The sequence below is a fragment of the Sceloporus undulatus genome, chromosome 2, assembly GCF_019175285.1.
Source record: "Sceloporus undulatus isolate JIND9_A2432 ecotype Alabama chromosome 2, SceUnd_v1.1, whole genome shotgun sequence".
NCBI classification, from domain to species: domain Eukaryota; kingdom Metazoa; phylum Chordata; class Lepidosauria; order Squamata; family Phrynosomatidae; genus Sceloporus; species Sceloporus undulatus.
In genome coordinates, this window is record NC_056523.1 from 186,247,660 (window position 1) to 186,261,875 (window position 14,216).

Below are 14,216 nucleotides of genomic sequence, written 5' to 3' on the forward strand. Positions count from 1 at the left end.
CCCAACTGGCATAGTAAACATCAGATAGTAGGAACCATAAAAGACTGGATCTATTAGGCCTGAAATGTATCTTAAACCAAAACCTATGAATCCTCAACCAGGCTTCGGTTTCGAGAGCATTCAATCCCAGTTCCGCATAGAGAGTCAGATGGTGTACACATGGAGCTACAGATAATAGTCTTCTGAAAAAATGTGTCTGAAACGTTCATTCTCCTTATTAAAGGCTGGAATCCAGGTGAATATGCTATAAAGTAATTGCGGTCTTAATTTGGCTTTGTAAATTTTTAAGGCCGCTAGAATATCCTGGTTGCCTTTTTTATAATAAAAAGTTTGTATAACCGCCAATGATCTTTTCCCTGTTTGTATTTATCTCTCTGTTTACTCCACTGCCCGTTAAAATGAAAAAGGACACCAAGGTAAACATACTTTTTGACCTGCTCAGTTGTTTGATTACCAAACTTCCACGTTCTTGGTACAAATCTCTTAGAAAATACCAATATTTTGGATTACTCAAAGTTTACCAGTAGGTGAAATTTGTCACAACATTCAGAGAATCTTTTCAAGGCTCTTACCATACCCACCTGAGATAGAGAGAGTAATAAAGTATCGTCAGCATATTGGAGTACAAAAAGTGGACGATTTCCCAATGAAGGTGGGTGAGAGTCTACTGTGGTCATTAAGGCGGGTAGATCAGTCACAAATAGATTAAACAGATGAGGAGCCAACACACAACCCTGTCTGACTCCTGTACCAGAGTAGATAGGGTCTGTTAATAGGCCTGATTCAGAAAATTTCACTCTACAATGATTATTTGTATGGAATTGGCTTAAAAGAAACAACAATAGAGAATCTATATTAAGCCTAGCCAACTTGTCCAAAAGTAAAGGCCAGTGAATCAAAAGCAGCCTCAGATCAATAAAAGCCGCATATAGTTTACTTTTAGGGAGTGACAGGTATTTGTTTATGAGGATGCTCTGGACCTATCAAGGCTTGTGCATTCATATCCAACTCTGTAATTACAAATCCAAATAACTGGCATACAGTTTACCCACTACCGATAAAAGACTTATTGGGCGATAGTTACCAGGATCCTGTCTATCCCCCTTTTTAAAGATTGGAATTATGATGGAATCCTTCCAGTCGGCTGGAATCTCGCCAGAGTTGTTTACAAGAGTGTTTAAAATGACTGAAGGGATAGGATTGTGACGGTATAGATTTTTCTGAGTACCAAAGTACCAAATCAAATTAATCAGGGCCAAACAAGTGAAGCAGCAATTTCCAATTTATTAATTACAATCTTGCAAGAAGGGGGGTGTCTAAGGCAAGTAGGCCCCTGTCTGATGATTTGCACAACATTTATAAGACATTTTCTGTTACAATATTTCATCTGAATTTTCATTGGATGATGTACAAACTCTAGAAACTCCCATTACGTGTATTTTCCACGCCTGTTTCATATACAACATACAATGCAGGTTCATGTAAATTGGGCATTATCTATTCGAAGGTGGTACAGGACTATGTTTATTACGCAAACTCCATTTAGAAGTTTTTGTGAACTTTAACTCACCCTAGAAAAAAAGGGTGCTCTTGGCAATTGGGGAGAATGAAACTCTCTTATCTTATAGTTTCAGAGGCTGGTTTGACTCCCCTTTGTAAAATTGTCCTTGAATTTCAGGTGCGGACAAAGAATTTCTCTCTGAAGTCTTTTTTAAAATATATTTTCTACATTTATAATACATGCCTAGTTCATTATTTTTTTTAAACAGAACACTAGTCATTTTAGTAGTCTTAATATAGTCAGAAAAAGATACTGTTTATTCAGTTTATGTTTTATAAAACAAGCCCAGCATACTTTATAAGTGTAACTTGTTTATTATCAAAGATATTAATAAACCCTCTTTTTACTCTCGCCAAGAAATGTATTTAATACACAACAATGTTCAAGTGTTAGTTATATTTAGAAATGCACAGCCCAACAAACCTTTTATAAAGTGAGCATGATATAAAAAGCTTATCTAAAAACTATTTCTTTCCTAACTTATATTTTTATAAAACTCTCTTTCAGTTAAAGGGCCTCAGCCTTTGACCTTAAAATTAACCATTTAAGTGATTTTAAAGCTAAAGGGGGAAAAAACTTTTAAGGTTATACAGTACAAGGTTTAGCCTTTTGTTCTACTAGATATATATTTTGATTATAATAGTATATATGAGTATATGTGGTTCCTTACTATCTATCTATATAATCTATAGCATACAGTTATATAGTCTTACATGATTTCTATTCTATTCATGTGTTTTTAACCTTTTTATTAAATCTTATGTATTTGATTCAAATTAATTTCTCATGCATAATGTTAGTTTGGAATAAAAATTTTGCTGAAACATTTTGAATTGACCTTTTTTTTTTTGGTGTAGGAATCTATCCCTATTCTTTCCATGTTACTTCTGACTAGTGCCAAAGTTTCCGTTAAGTAAAGCCCATGAACACATTTAGTTCATTATCTGAGGTATACCTGTATATGTAATGCTGATGCTCATGACTTTAAATGGGTGGGAACCATACTATCCTATTTTTAGGCTGCATTTCCCAGCATTCCTCACCATTTTGTCTAGGGATGTTGGCAGTTTCAGTTTTTATGGGAGTACAGAAGGAAAAAAAAGGAGGAGAGGGAAATATAGCAGCATCTTTATGAGCTTTTATCTGTATCAATCCACTTCTTCAGATGCCCTGATAGCGATATTATATATTTAATATTAACGTTTAAAATTAATATTTTATTACGGGTTGAGTTCCCTCTTGTTTGGAATTCTGAAATCAGAAATGTGCCAAAATCCAAAACGTTACTCATGGGTAGATGAAATAGTAACGTTTTTGGTTTCTGATGGTTCAGCGTGTACACAAACTTCATAGAAAAATGAAGTTACGTATTAAATTATAAATTTTATAAATGTATAAATGTTGTATAAAATTATCTTCAAGGTATGTGTATAAGGGGTGTATAAACATACTGGCAACGGCAACTGAAAGAAAGAGGTTGTTGGCATGAGCTTTTTTAGGCTTGAGTCTACTTTCTCAGATGCATTTACAAGAAGTAGACTGAAATCTATGAAAGCTCATGGTGCCAACTTCTTTCTTTCAGTGAGTCTTTAAGGTGCTACAAGATCTCTTTAATACTAATTTTACAGACTAACATGACTGTATCTTTGAATTCTAAATCTCTCTCTCTCTCTGCGTATATTTTATTTATCCTATTTAATTTATTTTCTGTGTTGCCTTTCTCCCAGAAAGGGACCCAAAGTGGCTCAGAAATAAAAACACGTTAAAAACTTATTCCAAACATTAAAACCACAAAAAAGCACAATGCCCACCCCTTATAATAAACACCCAATAGAAGAAGCTGTCCCATGGTCACACATTAAAAGCCAGCCTGAATAAAACTGATTTTGCTTGCTGAGGGGACACACACACACAGGCTCCTGTGTATGTGTGTGCTATACATACTCACACACATATATACATATTATAGCCTTTAGGGTCGAAGAGTGGGGTATAAATGCCATAATAAATGAATAAATAAATAAATAAAAATATGTATATGCACACATATACACACACTACACACAAAACCTGCCTATGTGTGTATATATATATATGTGTGTGTGTGTGTGTGTGTGTATATATATATATGCATATGTGTGTGTGTATACATACACATTTATGTATGTGTATATACACACACACACATTTGTGAGTATATATACACATTTGTGTGTGTGTGTGTATATATATACACATATTTGTGTGTATATATACAAATTTGTATATGTATATAGATACACATATTCGTGTGTGTATATATGTGTGTGTGTGTAAATACATATAGATACACATTGTGTGAGTATACTGTATATATATATATATATGGAGAGATGTGCCTATATATGCACATCTATACACACACAAAAATATGTGTATCTATATCTGTATAGAGATATACATACACACAAATGTTTATCTATCTATTTATACACACACACAAATATCTCTCTCGATCTATCTACATATACATAGATATAGATATATATTGGGGATCAGAGATCCTTCCGCTTCCTGCTCTGGGCCCGGGAAGAAGACTCCGACCCAAAATGGCCGCCGTGGTGAAGCCAAGGCGGCCATCTTTAGAGAGGGCAGAGGCTAGCTCTCATTGTTGGGTGGGAAGAAGGTGGCTGATACCGGAAGCGGAAGTTAGGACGGGGAGAGGCTGTGACCTGCTCCCGCCCGGAGTCTTGCTGTCTCCTTGTTTCAGAACAAGGGAAACTGGCCCAGAGACGGAGGGACCATGGTGAGGAAGGAGGGGAGCCTGGGTCGCCCTCTGCGTTGGTTATCTGGCTCCTTTGGCTGCATCCATACTGGAGAGATAGTGCTGCTTAAGTGGCATGGCTCAGTGCTGTGGAATTCTGGGAATTGTAGTTTGTGGGCCCACAACAAACTACAATTCCCAGAATTCCACAGCACTGAGCCATGCCACTTAAACAGCACTATTCTTCCAAAGTGAGTGCAATCTTTTACTCCAAATGATGGACGTTTTAGAATTCCTTTTGGAGAGAAGGCTGAAATGTAGGACACGCCCTGCAAAAAGGAGGACATCTGGCCACCCTGGTATTGGGGTGCTCCTCTTGCAAATAGTTTTTGCTAGGAGGAGTGCAGCTTGCTCCCAGGCTGGCATGGATAAGATTGCATAAACCAGGCCTGAGGTTATGGGGATGAGGTGAAGCGAATGCTGTGCCAATTCTTCAGCAGTCACTTTCCTAAACCTGTTTGCCACCAATAATGCTTTCTGTTCTTGTTGCAATCCAGGATGAATTCTCAGACCCTGATCTGGCTGTTTTGGGTGAGGAGTCCAAATCGGAGAATGGAGAGAACGCCCCAGTTTACTGCATCTGTCGCAAACCTGACATCAATTGTTTCATGATGTGAGTGCACCTGGGCCAAAGACAAGCGCCCTGGAAATGCTCCGTTGAAATAGTTTGTTGATGTGCTGGAGAAGTTAGGGAGGAATTTAGATGCCAAAACCATCTGTCAGTGGTCTAGTTGGAATCTGCAAGCTCAAGTCCTTTTTTCAGTGTCTTGTTAAGGGCCAAGAAGTTTGTGGGGGGAGCTTTTTTCCTCTTTAAATTCTATATTGGAACTGAGCACCAAGACCTGTAACACCCAAATCCACTCCTAAACTGCATCCAGACTACAGAAATAATCTGCTTTGACACGACTTGCTTTGATTGTGATTTCCTGCATGGCAGGGGTTGGACTGGATGACCCTTGGGGTCTCTTCCAACGCTATGATTCTATGTCTTTGACTGCCATGGCTTAATGCTATGGAATTCTCGCAACTGTAGTTTGTTGTGGCACCAGTTGCCGCAACAAACTACAGATCCCAGAATTCCATAGCATTGAGCCATGGTAGTCAAACTGGATTATTTCTGCAGTTTAGATGCAGCCCACATTTTCCCTCAAAGCTTTTCCCTTTTGCAGCCTAATTGTTTCCACTTTTAAACCACTGAAAATGCAAATTCTTGCTGATTACTGCAGTTCACCCAGCAATTTGCCTTTAGATTCTAATCTACTGTTTGTCTATTTCTCTATAATGCAGGGTGCTATTCTTTCTATGGGGTTCCTGTTGCATTATGAGAAAGCAGGTTAATGGATGGGTTTCTGTCTAGCAATCCTGCCCTGATGCACCCAAATATGAAAGAAGCTTGTCTGGGGAATCCTCACTTTTCTCTTTCTTTCCACCCAACCTCCAGAGGCTGTGATCACTGCAATGAATGGTTCCATGGCCACTGCATTAACATCACTGAGAAGATGGCAAAGGCCATCCGGGAGTGGTACTGCATGCAGTGCCGAGGTGAGCTGAGGAGATGGCATTGGGATTGTGAGTAGACCTCACGAGTACAAAACACACTGTAGAAATATTCCTGTCTGAGACTGCTTTAACTGTCCTGCTCAGAGTTAGGGAATCCGTGGAATTGTCGTTTATTATGGCACCAGAGCTCTCTGACAGGAAAGGCTAAATGTCTCACAAAACTACAGTTCCCAGAATTCCCTAGCATTGAGTGGTCTCAAACTGCATTGTTTCTGCAGTGTGTTTTGGACCCTACTTATGTACAGAGGCCTCAAGAATCACTGTTGTATGTGCTTTTCATACCACAGCCTTGAAAATCTTCTTTTTTGTTTACAAAATAAAATCTTACATTTTAAATTTTCATGGGAATAGAATTCAGAGACTTGGCTGTTTTAGTCTTGAATATCAGTATGCAAAGGGATCTTGTAGCACATTTGGGATTAATTTGTGCAAAAGCAGTTGTAGCATAAACTTTTGTAGATTAGGACTACTTCCTCAGATGCATGGAAGAAGTAGATCTAGGCTGCATCTCTACTTTAGGAATAATCCAGTTTGACACCACGTTAACTGCCCCTTGTTTTTCTGTTTTTCTTGACCCCAGATTATTGTAAATAGTGTCGCTTATTCTGCCCCTGATGAATATGATTTGTATAGATTCCTGTTCATATCCCCTTGTAATGTCGTTTTAAATTTTTTATACTCTGATGTTTTAACTGTATTTTATTGTCTTTCATTTTTTGTAAGCCGCCTTGATCACACCTGTGGAAAGGCGGGGTAGAAATAAAAATTATTATTATTATTATTATTATGGCTCATTGCCATGGGATTCTGGGAATTGTAGTTTGCTGTGGCTCCAGAGCGCTCTGACAGAGAGAAGGCTAAATGTCTCACAAAAGTGCAGTTCCCAAATTCCATAACATTGCGGCAGGGCAGTTAAAGTGGTGTCAGTTTCTGCAGTGCGGATGCCGTCCTAGTCTATAAAAGCTTATACAAGACAACTTTCTTTCACAGAGTTAGTTTCAAAGATGCTGCAAGATCCCTTTGCACACATTTTAAGTTGTCCTTGATATTTGAAAATGTGGCAGCAAAAGATGCTCTGAGATCAGTAATGGAAATACTAGTTAAACAGAGCAGCTGTGATTTGAATTTTATGGGAAAGGTTTTTCCAGTTGACCTTTCTCTCCAAATTCTTTTCTGAGTAACCTTTTCTATTAAGGCTATGAACAGTAACTTGGAATTACCCATAGTTTTGTTTATACTAATAAGCAGATTAGAATGCTTTTGGAGATTATACTAACTCTGTGCTGATACATTTCCAGTGTCCCCACATCTCCTTTCATTCTGTTTTGGCATCCCATTGTTTACTGGTCATAATTTTATTTGGTGGTTCTTCCAAGATAGTTGGAATTTTATATGTAAAGTTCCTGTCAAACTACTGACTGGGCCAGGCCAGTTTAGTTTTAGAGACAGAGCTGCAACAGCCAGTGCATTTAGACCATCTTTTCGAAGCAGGCACTTTCTATATGTATGGAATTTAAACACCCAGCATCTACAGCCAAGAGGGACATTGATGAAGGACAGTGGGCAACATGTTGCCCCGGGGGGGGGGGGGGACGACTGCATTAGGTTATTCTCTGTATCCAAGACTGTGAAACTTGTGGATTCTTTTAGCTTGTTTCTCTTTCTCTTTTCCAGAGAGAGACCCAACACTTGAGATCCGGTACCGGCATAAAAAGTCCAAAGAAAAGGACCGTGAAGGTGAAAGGGAACGTGCTGAGAAGGATGAGATGCGTATGAAAGCGCAGGAACTAGCACTGGAGCAAAGTCGTAGCTCAAAAGTAAGATGATATTATTGATAGGCAATCCGTGGCATTACAATTCCAGAATATTGGAAGCGTTGGGTTCTAAGCATCCTTAGAACTCTGGGCCAACTGCCTATTTCCAACAGTAGATACTGACTGTTTTATATACTGTAAATGCCTTGCCCCAGTTTCTGACTCCTCACATCCAGCTATGCCTATTCCTGATGGGCAGTATGAAGGTGGAATTATTTTAGAAGATCGTAGGATTATGACACCCCTCATACAGCAAATTGTTTAGCCATTCATTAGAGGTGTTCTTTGAGGTTTTTTGTTTGTTTTTGTTTTCACTTTATTTGTCCCTTCCCTCATTTCCTACTCAAGTGGAACACTTGTCCCAATAGTAAACCAAAATAGCATACCAAGATAGCAGGTATGATTTTCAGTCTTTAATTTCCTAAACATCTTTATTTTTTTTCCTATCACCCACTGATTGCATGTCTTGTTGAAATCTGAGATTTGTCCATGGGGCTTCTGGACTAGGACTAGGCTAGATCAGAATTTGACAAATAAAGTCCTAATGTGTAATTAAGAATTCAATTGGACTCTTGTAGTTTAACTGCTTGGGAATACATCATGCAATAGGTGATTGTTGTTAGCATAAAATAGGTGGTTGTTGAAGCATAAAACAATAATTAAAATTACAATAATCTGGTTTTTTAACATTTATTTTTAATATATTTTTAGTGTAGTGTGGGTGTTCAATTAGAACTCTGGGACTCCAGGATTTGAATCCCAGCTTTGCCATGGAAACCCACTGGGTGACCTTGGGGAAGTCACACTATCTCAGCCTCAGAGGATAGCAACAGCAACCCATCTCTGAACAAATCTTATCTAGAGAACCCTATAGTGGGTTCACCTCAGGATTGCTAGAAGTTTGAAATGACTCAAAAGGCACATACCAACAACTAAAATAAATGTCAGCAGTGGAGTCTTAACATTTTGAAGTAGCAGCCTTTTCCCCAGTTTTTTTAAAAAAGAAATCTTATTAAAGAATTATTAAAGTAAAGTTAAAGCAGCAGCATTAAACTTTTCTCTCCTTCGTCCTTTCCTGTCAGTATTTCTTTGGACACAAAAGATTTTGACACGCAGGTGCCTTTGATCAGCAGTTGGTGATCCCTGGCTGAACTTGACTCCCAAAGAAATATTGCCTTGTTTCACCTGCTTACTTGGAGGCAAAAAAGTCTGTGGAATGGGCATCATTGCTTGAGAAAGTACCTTTAGTAATCTGACTCTCTCCTATGTATTAGGCTCAAGTAATGAGATTTTATTGCAGGTCCTGCAAATGTGTAAATCAGGGATGTCATCTGTCACAAATATTATCTGGCATTCTGTTTATTACTTCTAACTAGAGCAGACCCATTTAATCAATTCTTGAACGGTGAGTCAACACACAAGTTGAAAATCCCATAGGCCATTTCTTTTTAAAAAATGTTCAAACAGACAGATCCACATTTGATGGGCTGTTGTTTTGGTTTTCTTCTGAGCTGTATAATCTGATTTTTAATACTGCTTCCTTCATCTTGCCTTTATTATATGGTGTTTATAGCCCTGGTTTAATTATAAATTTTGTAAGACCCTTTAGGATGTATGCAGTCAACAAAAGGTTGAAATGGATCTCAAATCCACAAGTTTTTTGCAAGAGCAGTGTTAATTCTCTGTATGAACACCATCTACCTTTAATATTTATGGTTTATCTTGCCCACTGCTATCTTGTCTGATTAGCAGTGGCTTTCATGGCATGAATGAACAATCCACCCACTCATGGGTTAATCCTCGTATGTCGACTGATGTAGCAGGAGTCCAAGTCTATTTCTGTTGCTACTGCTGTGACTTCAACCCTTTCCTGTCATTTTTTATTCTCACTGTCCTGCCAACCAGATGTGCATTCCCTTCCCTTAGTTTAGTAAGGAGAATTAGAGAATAGGTTAATAGAGGAAAAGAGGAGGTTAAGAAGAAGCAAACTATGACTAAATTAAAAGAGGGTTCTACCCTGCAGATGGCTGACAAGGAGGACAGAAAAGAAATGTCCTCCAATGGATAGTTCCAAAGTGCAACACTTAAGTGTATTTTGAAGAAAGTAAAGTAGCCCCTTCCCACATGGATACCAAAATCCATAGATGCTCAAGTCCCATTATATACAATGACATAGAAAAATGGCATCCCTATATAAACTGGAAAAAAAATTCAAAGTTTGCTTTTTGGGGTTTTTTTTTTGGTGTATTTCCAAACTGTGGTCAGTTAAATCCATGGATGCAGAATTCATGGATAGAGACGGCCGACTGTATAGCGAACCTAACCATCCATGGATTGGAGTTATTACAGATCACTCTGTCCCATAGTAGCCAGAGACTGAACACACACACATTGACACCCATTGATTTATATGGGCTTGAGCTCCTGTGTTTTTTTCTAACCATGGAGGCTCCCAGAACCAAACCCTAGCAGAGGGGAATTTTTTTTATAAATTTTGGGTTTAGGACCTACCAATGATGCTAAGTAGTCATAAGATGTTAATGTTAATGTTAATAACAAGAAGGATAGGATAGTTTCAGTATTAAGGAAACATTCCTTGGGGCATAGAGATGCCGTTACCTGCTATGATCAAGAACTTAATAGAAATGGAATGGGCAACTCCCTTTAAATACAAAAAGGTATCAGTTATAGCCAGATATTATATTCATTTCTTAAAAAGAAGTTTCTGAATATGCTATTGGTGGATAACTGCTCTAATTTTGTGGGCAGTTGTCCTAAGTAAGAGTGATATTCCAATTAGAGAAGTAGATGAGCAGAAGGCTGATGTAGCCCTGAGGAAAGCTCATGAAGCTTTGGCTTAACAATTAGGGCATCTGTTGCTACTTCCATGTTTGTAAGGGCAAACATGCAGTCTTGTGGGTCCAAGAAATAATTAAAAATCAGGACTTCAATCTACATAACTTGCACATACCATTTTTAGAGTCCAAAGAGTTTTGGAATATGTACTATGTGCAGAACATGATACCACTTTATTTGCGGTGAGGAATATTAATGTGGTGTCAGTAGGAAGACACTGTGGTTACATTATTGGAAAATGGACAAGAAAAAATTTGGCTTATGTTCCCTTTAAAGGTGAATTGCTTTTTGGAGAACAAGCACTAGAGAAAGTACTCAGAGAATAAAGAAAAGAAACAAGTCATGATTACTTTACAAAGAAAGAAAATTGATAAAATACCATTCAGAAGAGTTTACTCTTCATTTTGTGGAGGAAGAAATAGTTGTCAACAAAGTAATTTCACATTCAAACAACCTCAGTGGGTTAGACTACATGCTCAGTACTGCCATCAAGGACAGTTTGGTAGCCAGATTCAAGGAAGAGGAGTGGGGTCGAACAGGGAAAATACACCAGTATGAGGAAGGTTTCTGCTTTCTGAGACTTGTGGTCAGAAATAACATCAAACCAGTGGGTCAGTCTGGTAAGAAAGTATATTTCAAAAGGACATTGCAGAGTAATCACACTGAGGTTTTATTTGTCTCTTTACATCCACAGATGTTAGGGCAAACAGCTTCAAAAACAATAATTACAAGATGGATAAAGGCCTGCTTTTATCTTTGTTATGATTATGCTAAGAAATCAAGGCATCAAACTGTACGGCCACGTTCCACCAGGTCAATAGCAACAAGCACAACACGTGTGGTTTCAGCATTCCTGGAAGATATATGTAATGCAGCAGGTTGGAAAGAACTGACCACATTATAAAACATTACAAACTGAATATATACAAACCTGCACTGGCCGTCTTTGGTTGAACTGTGCTGCAAGTGGTAGTGATTTAGAGTGTTACTTACTTGTTCCCACCTGAATTAAAAGGGGCTCAGGTAAGTCCCATAAGTGGGTGGATTGCTGTTCCATGCCATCTTGAGTCTGAGAGCTTGGAATTTAATGTGAATGATCACTTTGGAATGACAGGTGGAGCAATCCACACTCTCCCCCTCAAAAAAGAGAGGCTAATTTAGTTGGATTTTATAGGATTTATTTTGTAGATAGTCAGGTCAAGAGCATATAATTAAACTGAGAGTGAAGGGACAGTCACAACAGGACCAATGGAAAAAAAACCTTGGACTCTTGTCTTGTCAGTTGGCACATGGGGATTGATGCATTGCTCCTCCTGCCATCCAGAATGATTATTGATAGTAAGTTCCAAACTCTCATTCTCCTTAGCTCTGTTTGACAAAATCCTGCTTGGCATGAACTGCTCCTTGACTTGAACTGCCTGGGTTTGAACTGCTGGACTTCTACTTACAAAGCATTTTTCCTGTTCCTCAGCTGGGGCCTAGTGAAGTAGGATGGTCTGTTTAGGATATTCCTGTCTGAAAAAGTGGTCGCTTAGCAGATACAGACACACTTACTGTTTCTCTCTGTGGGAAGGTTTCTTAAATGTTTTACCCCAAAGCAAAACCTTGGGATATTTTTCAGATTTCATAGAACTTTTGCATAAAAATTGCTATATCTACAGTTAAAAAGAAATGTTTATTTTGTTTAGTCACTATTTCTCATGTAAACTCTAGTAACTTCTTGTGGAACTCTAGGGTTCCAGGGAACCCTGGTTGAGAAACCCTGCTGAGTGGCTTTACAGCCTCAGTCTCTTGGGGTTGTCCTCCATGTGACATTCTGATACTCGTCAAACTTAAGACAATTTAGCTATTCTACTAGTAACTCTCAAGTCTGATAAAAGCTGGGGTTGAATATCTTTTGGAAGTGATGGGACATTGAAAAACAACAACAACGTTTGGGCAGGTAGACATTTGTGGAAGACTCACTCCAAGGGCACTTTCAGAGGCTGGCTAAGGCTTGCTGCTCCTCCTTACTCCCTCCATGTGGGATGGGGAGGAAAAGCAAAGCTGACAGGTCTCAGCCATTGTGTACAAGTGTAGTTGAGATCTGCTACTTCTTCCTCCTATCAGTAAGGAGTGAAACCTGGTTCCTGGCCTAAGCATGGGTGGAAAACCTCCAAATGGTCCTTTGGTTGGAGACCTAATGCCATCAGAAGGTGAGACCACGGTCATTTTATCTGGACCATGGAGGACTCTGGGAAGAGGCATGTGTTCACCCCAAAGTTGTTGTTGTTGTTGTTGTTATTATTATTATTATTATTATTATTATTATTATTATTATTATTAAGTGATTCTTCATCCCAGTGCCCATTGATCATTTTTAAACCAACAGTTAGTTGTGAGATTTATCCCTCTGATTAGTCTAAAGCCTTACTTTATTGATCCTTATTTTGAGGAACTGGAGGCCTAGGCTGGGATTACTGTAGACACAACAGGGAAAAGCGACTCAAATTCTCATTCCCCTCCCCCATCTTTTTTGTTTGATTTTCTTGTCCTCAGCAGATCAAGCGCTCAGCGCGGATGTGCGGTGAATGTGAGGCTTGCCGGCGCACAGAGGATTGTGGCCAGTGCGATTTCTGTCGTGACATGAAGAAATTTGGGGGGCCCAACAAGATCCGCCAGAAGTGCCGCCTGAGGCAGTGCCAAGTTCGGGCTCGGGTGAGTGTCTCTGTGGGTGCACTTTGCCCAGAAGTAATTGCATGTTTTCTCTTTGGGGCACTTTCTTGGCTGCTCCGCCCCAGAGGGGCAGCCACTTCGGACGGAAGCTGTTGATTTGTGTGTAGCTCACATGATTTTTTCCCCATTCTTTTCTTCCTAGGAGTCCTATAAATATTTTCCAGCTTCGGTAAGTTTCCTTTTACCCTCCTGTTTTCCACCCCCCTATTTTTTTTTTAAATTTAAAACATAGGATTAAAAATAGGTGAGTGTTAAATTGGGACTCCTGGTTTTTTTCCCCCTTAGAAAATGGATCAGAATAAGAATGAGGTCTGGTTTATACATGCAACAGAACAAGGTGGTGGAGAACCTGTTCAGCCTGTACTGGTTGAGATTACAAATCAGATATTATTTGTGCACATTTAAAACCTCCAGAGTTTGGAAAGTGACTTTTAAAACCGTAAATATTTATAATTTGTATTCTAAGAACTCTGACAGTTAATGGTTATAGTTACCATTTAAAAAAAACCTACTTCTTGTTCTTTAAAAGTAATTAAGTTAAATGAAGTTACTAATAAACTGGTAAGCTACTTTAAGTTTTTAAAAGAAATACAGAATGCTACAAGCTGCAGAACTGTGAGACAAAATCATTATGCAAAGGGATCTGAGGAAATAAACTCAAGTCTACGAAAGCTCATGCTGCCAAGTTCTCTCTTTTAGTCTAAAAGGTGCTACAAGATCCGTTTGCATACTGATTTTCCAGATTAACATGGCTAATATGGTATTCTTTGAATTCTACAACTGTGAAACAAAACATATGTGCAAGTTGTAAGAATAGACCTGTAAATGTAGGAGTAATTTAAAAGAGGTAACAGTTACATTACAGAATGAGTGGCATTATCCTGAGTGATGTTACTCTTGTTCTATA

The 14,216-nt window shown here is 38.6% G+C and overlaps 1 protein-coding gene across 5 annotated transcripts in view; it reads left to right on the forward strand.

Moving 5' to 3' along the window:
- The first annotated feature begins 4,198 nt into the window (after nucleotides 1-4,198).
- CXXC1 (CXXC finger protein 1) overlaps nucleotides 4,199-14,216 on the forward strand; it is a 29,490-nt gene continuing 19,472 nt past the window's right edge. For 2 of the 5 annotated variants that reach the window (XM_042452452.1, XM_042452456.1), the window contains exons 1-6: nucleotides 4,199-4,346; nucleotides 4,862-4,977; nucleotides 5,806-5,906; nucleotides 7,599-7,741; nucleotides 13,133-13,291; nucleotides 13,452-13,478. In XM_042452452.1, the coding sequence (XP_042308386.1) occupies nucleotides 4,344-4,346; nucleotides 4,862-4,977; nucleotides 5,806-5,906; nucleotides 7,599-7,741; nucleotides 13,133-13,291; nucleotides 13,452-13,478 (549 nt within the window). In that variant the 5' untranslated portion in view covers nucleotides 4,199-4,343. The remainder of the gene's footprint in view (nucleotides 4,347-4,861; nucleotides 4,978-5,805; nucleotides 5,907-7,598; nucleotides 7,742-13,132; nucleotides 13,292-13,451; nucleotides 13,479-14,216) is intronic. The other 3 variants (XM_042452455.1, XM_042452457.1, XM_042452453.1) reach the window with 2 other exon arrangements.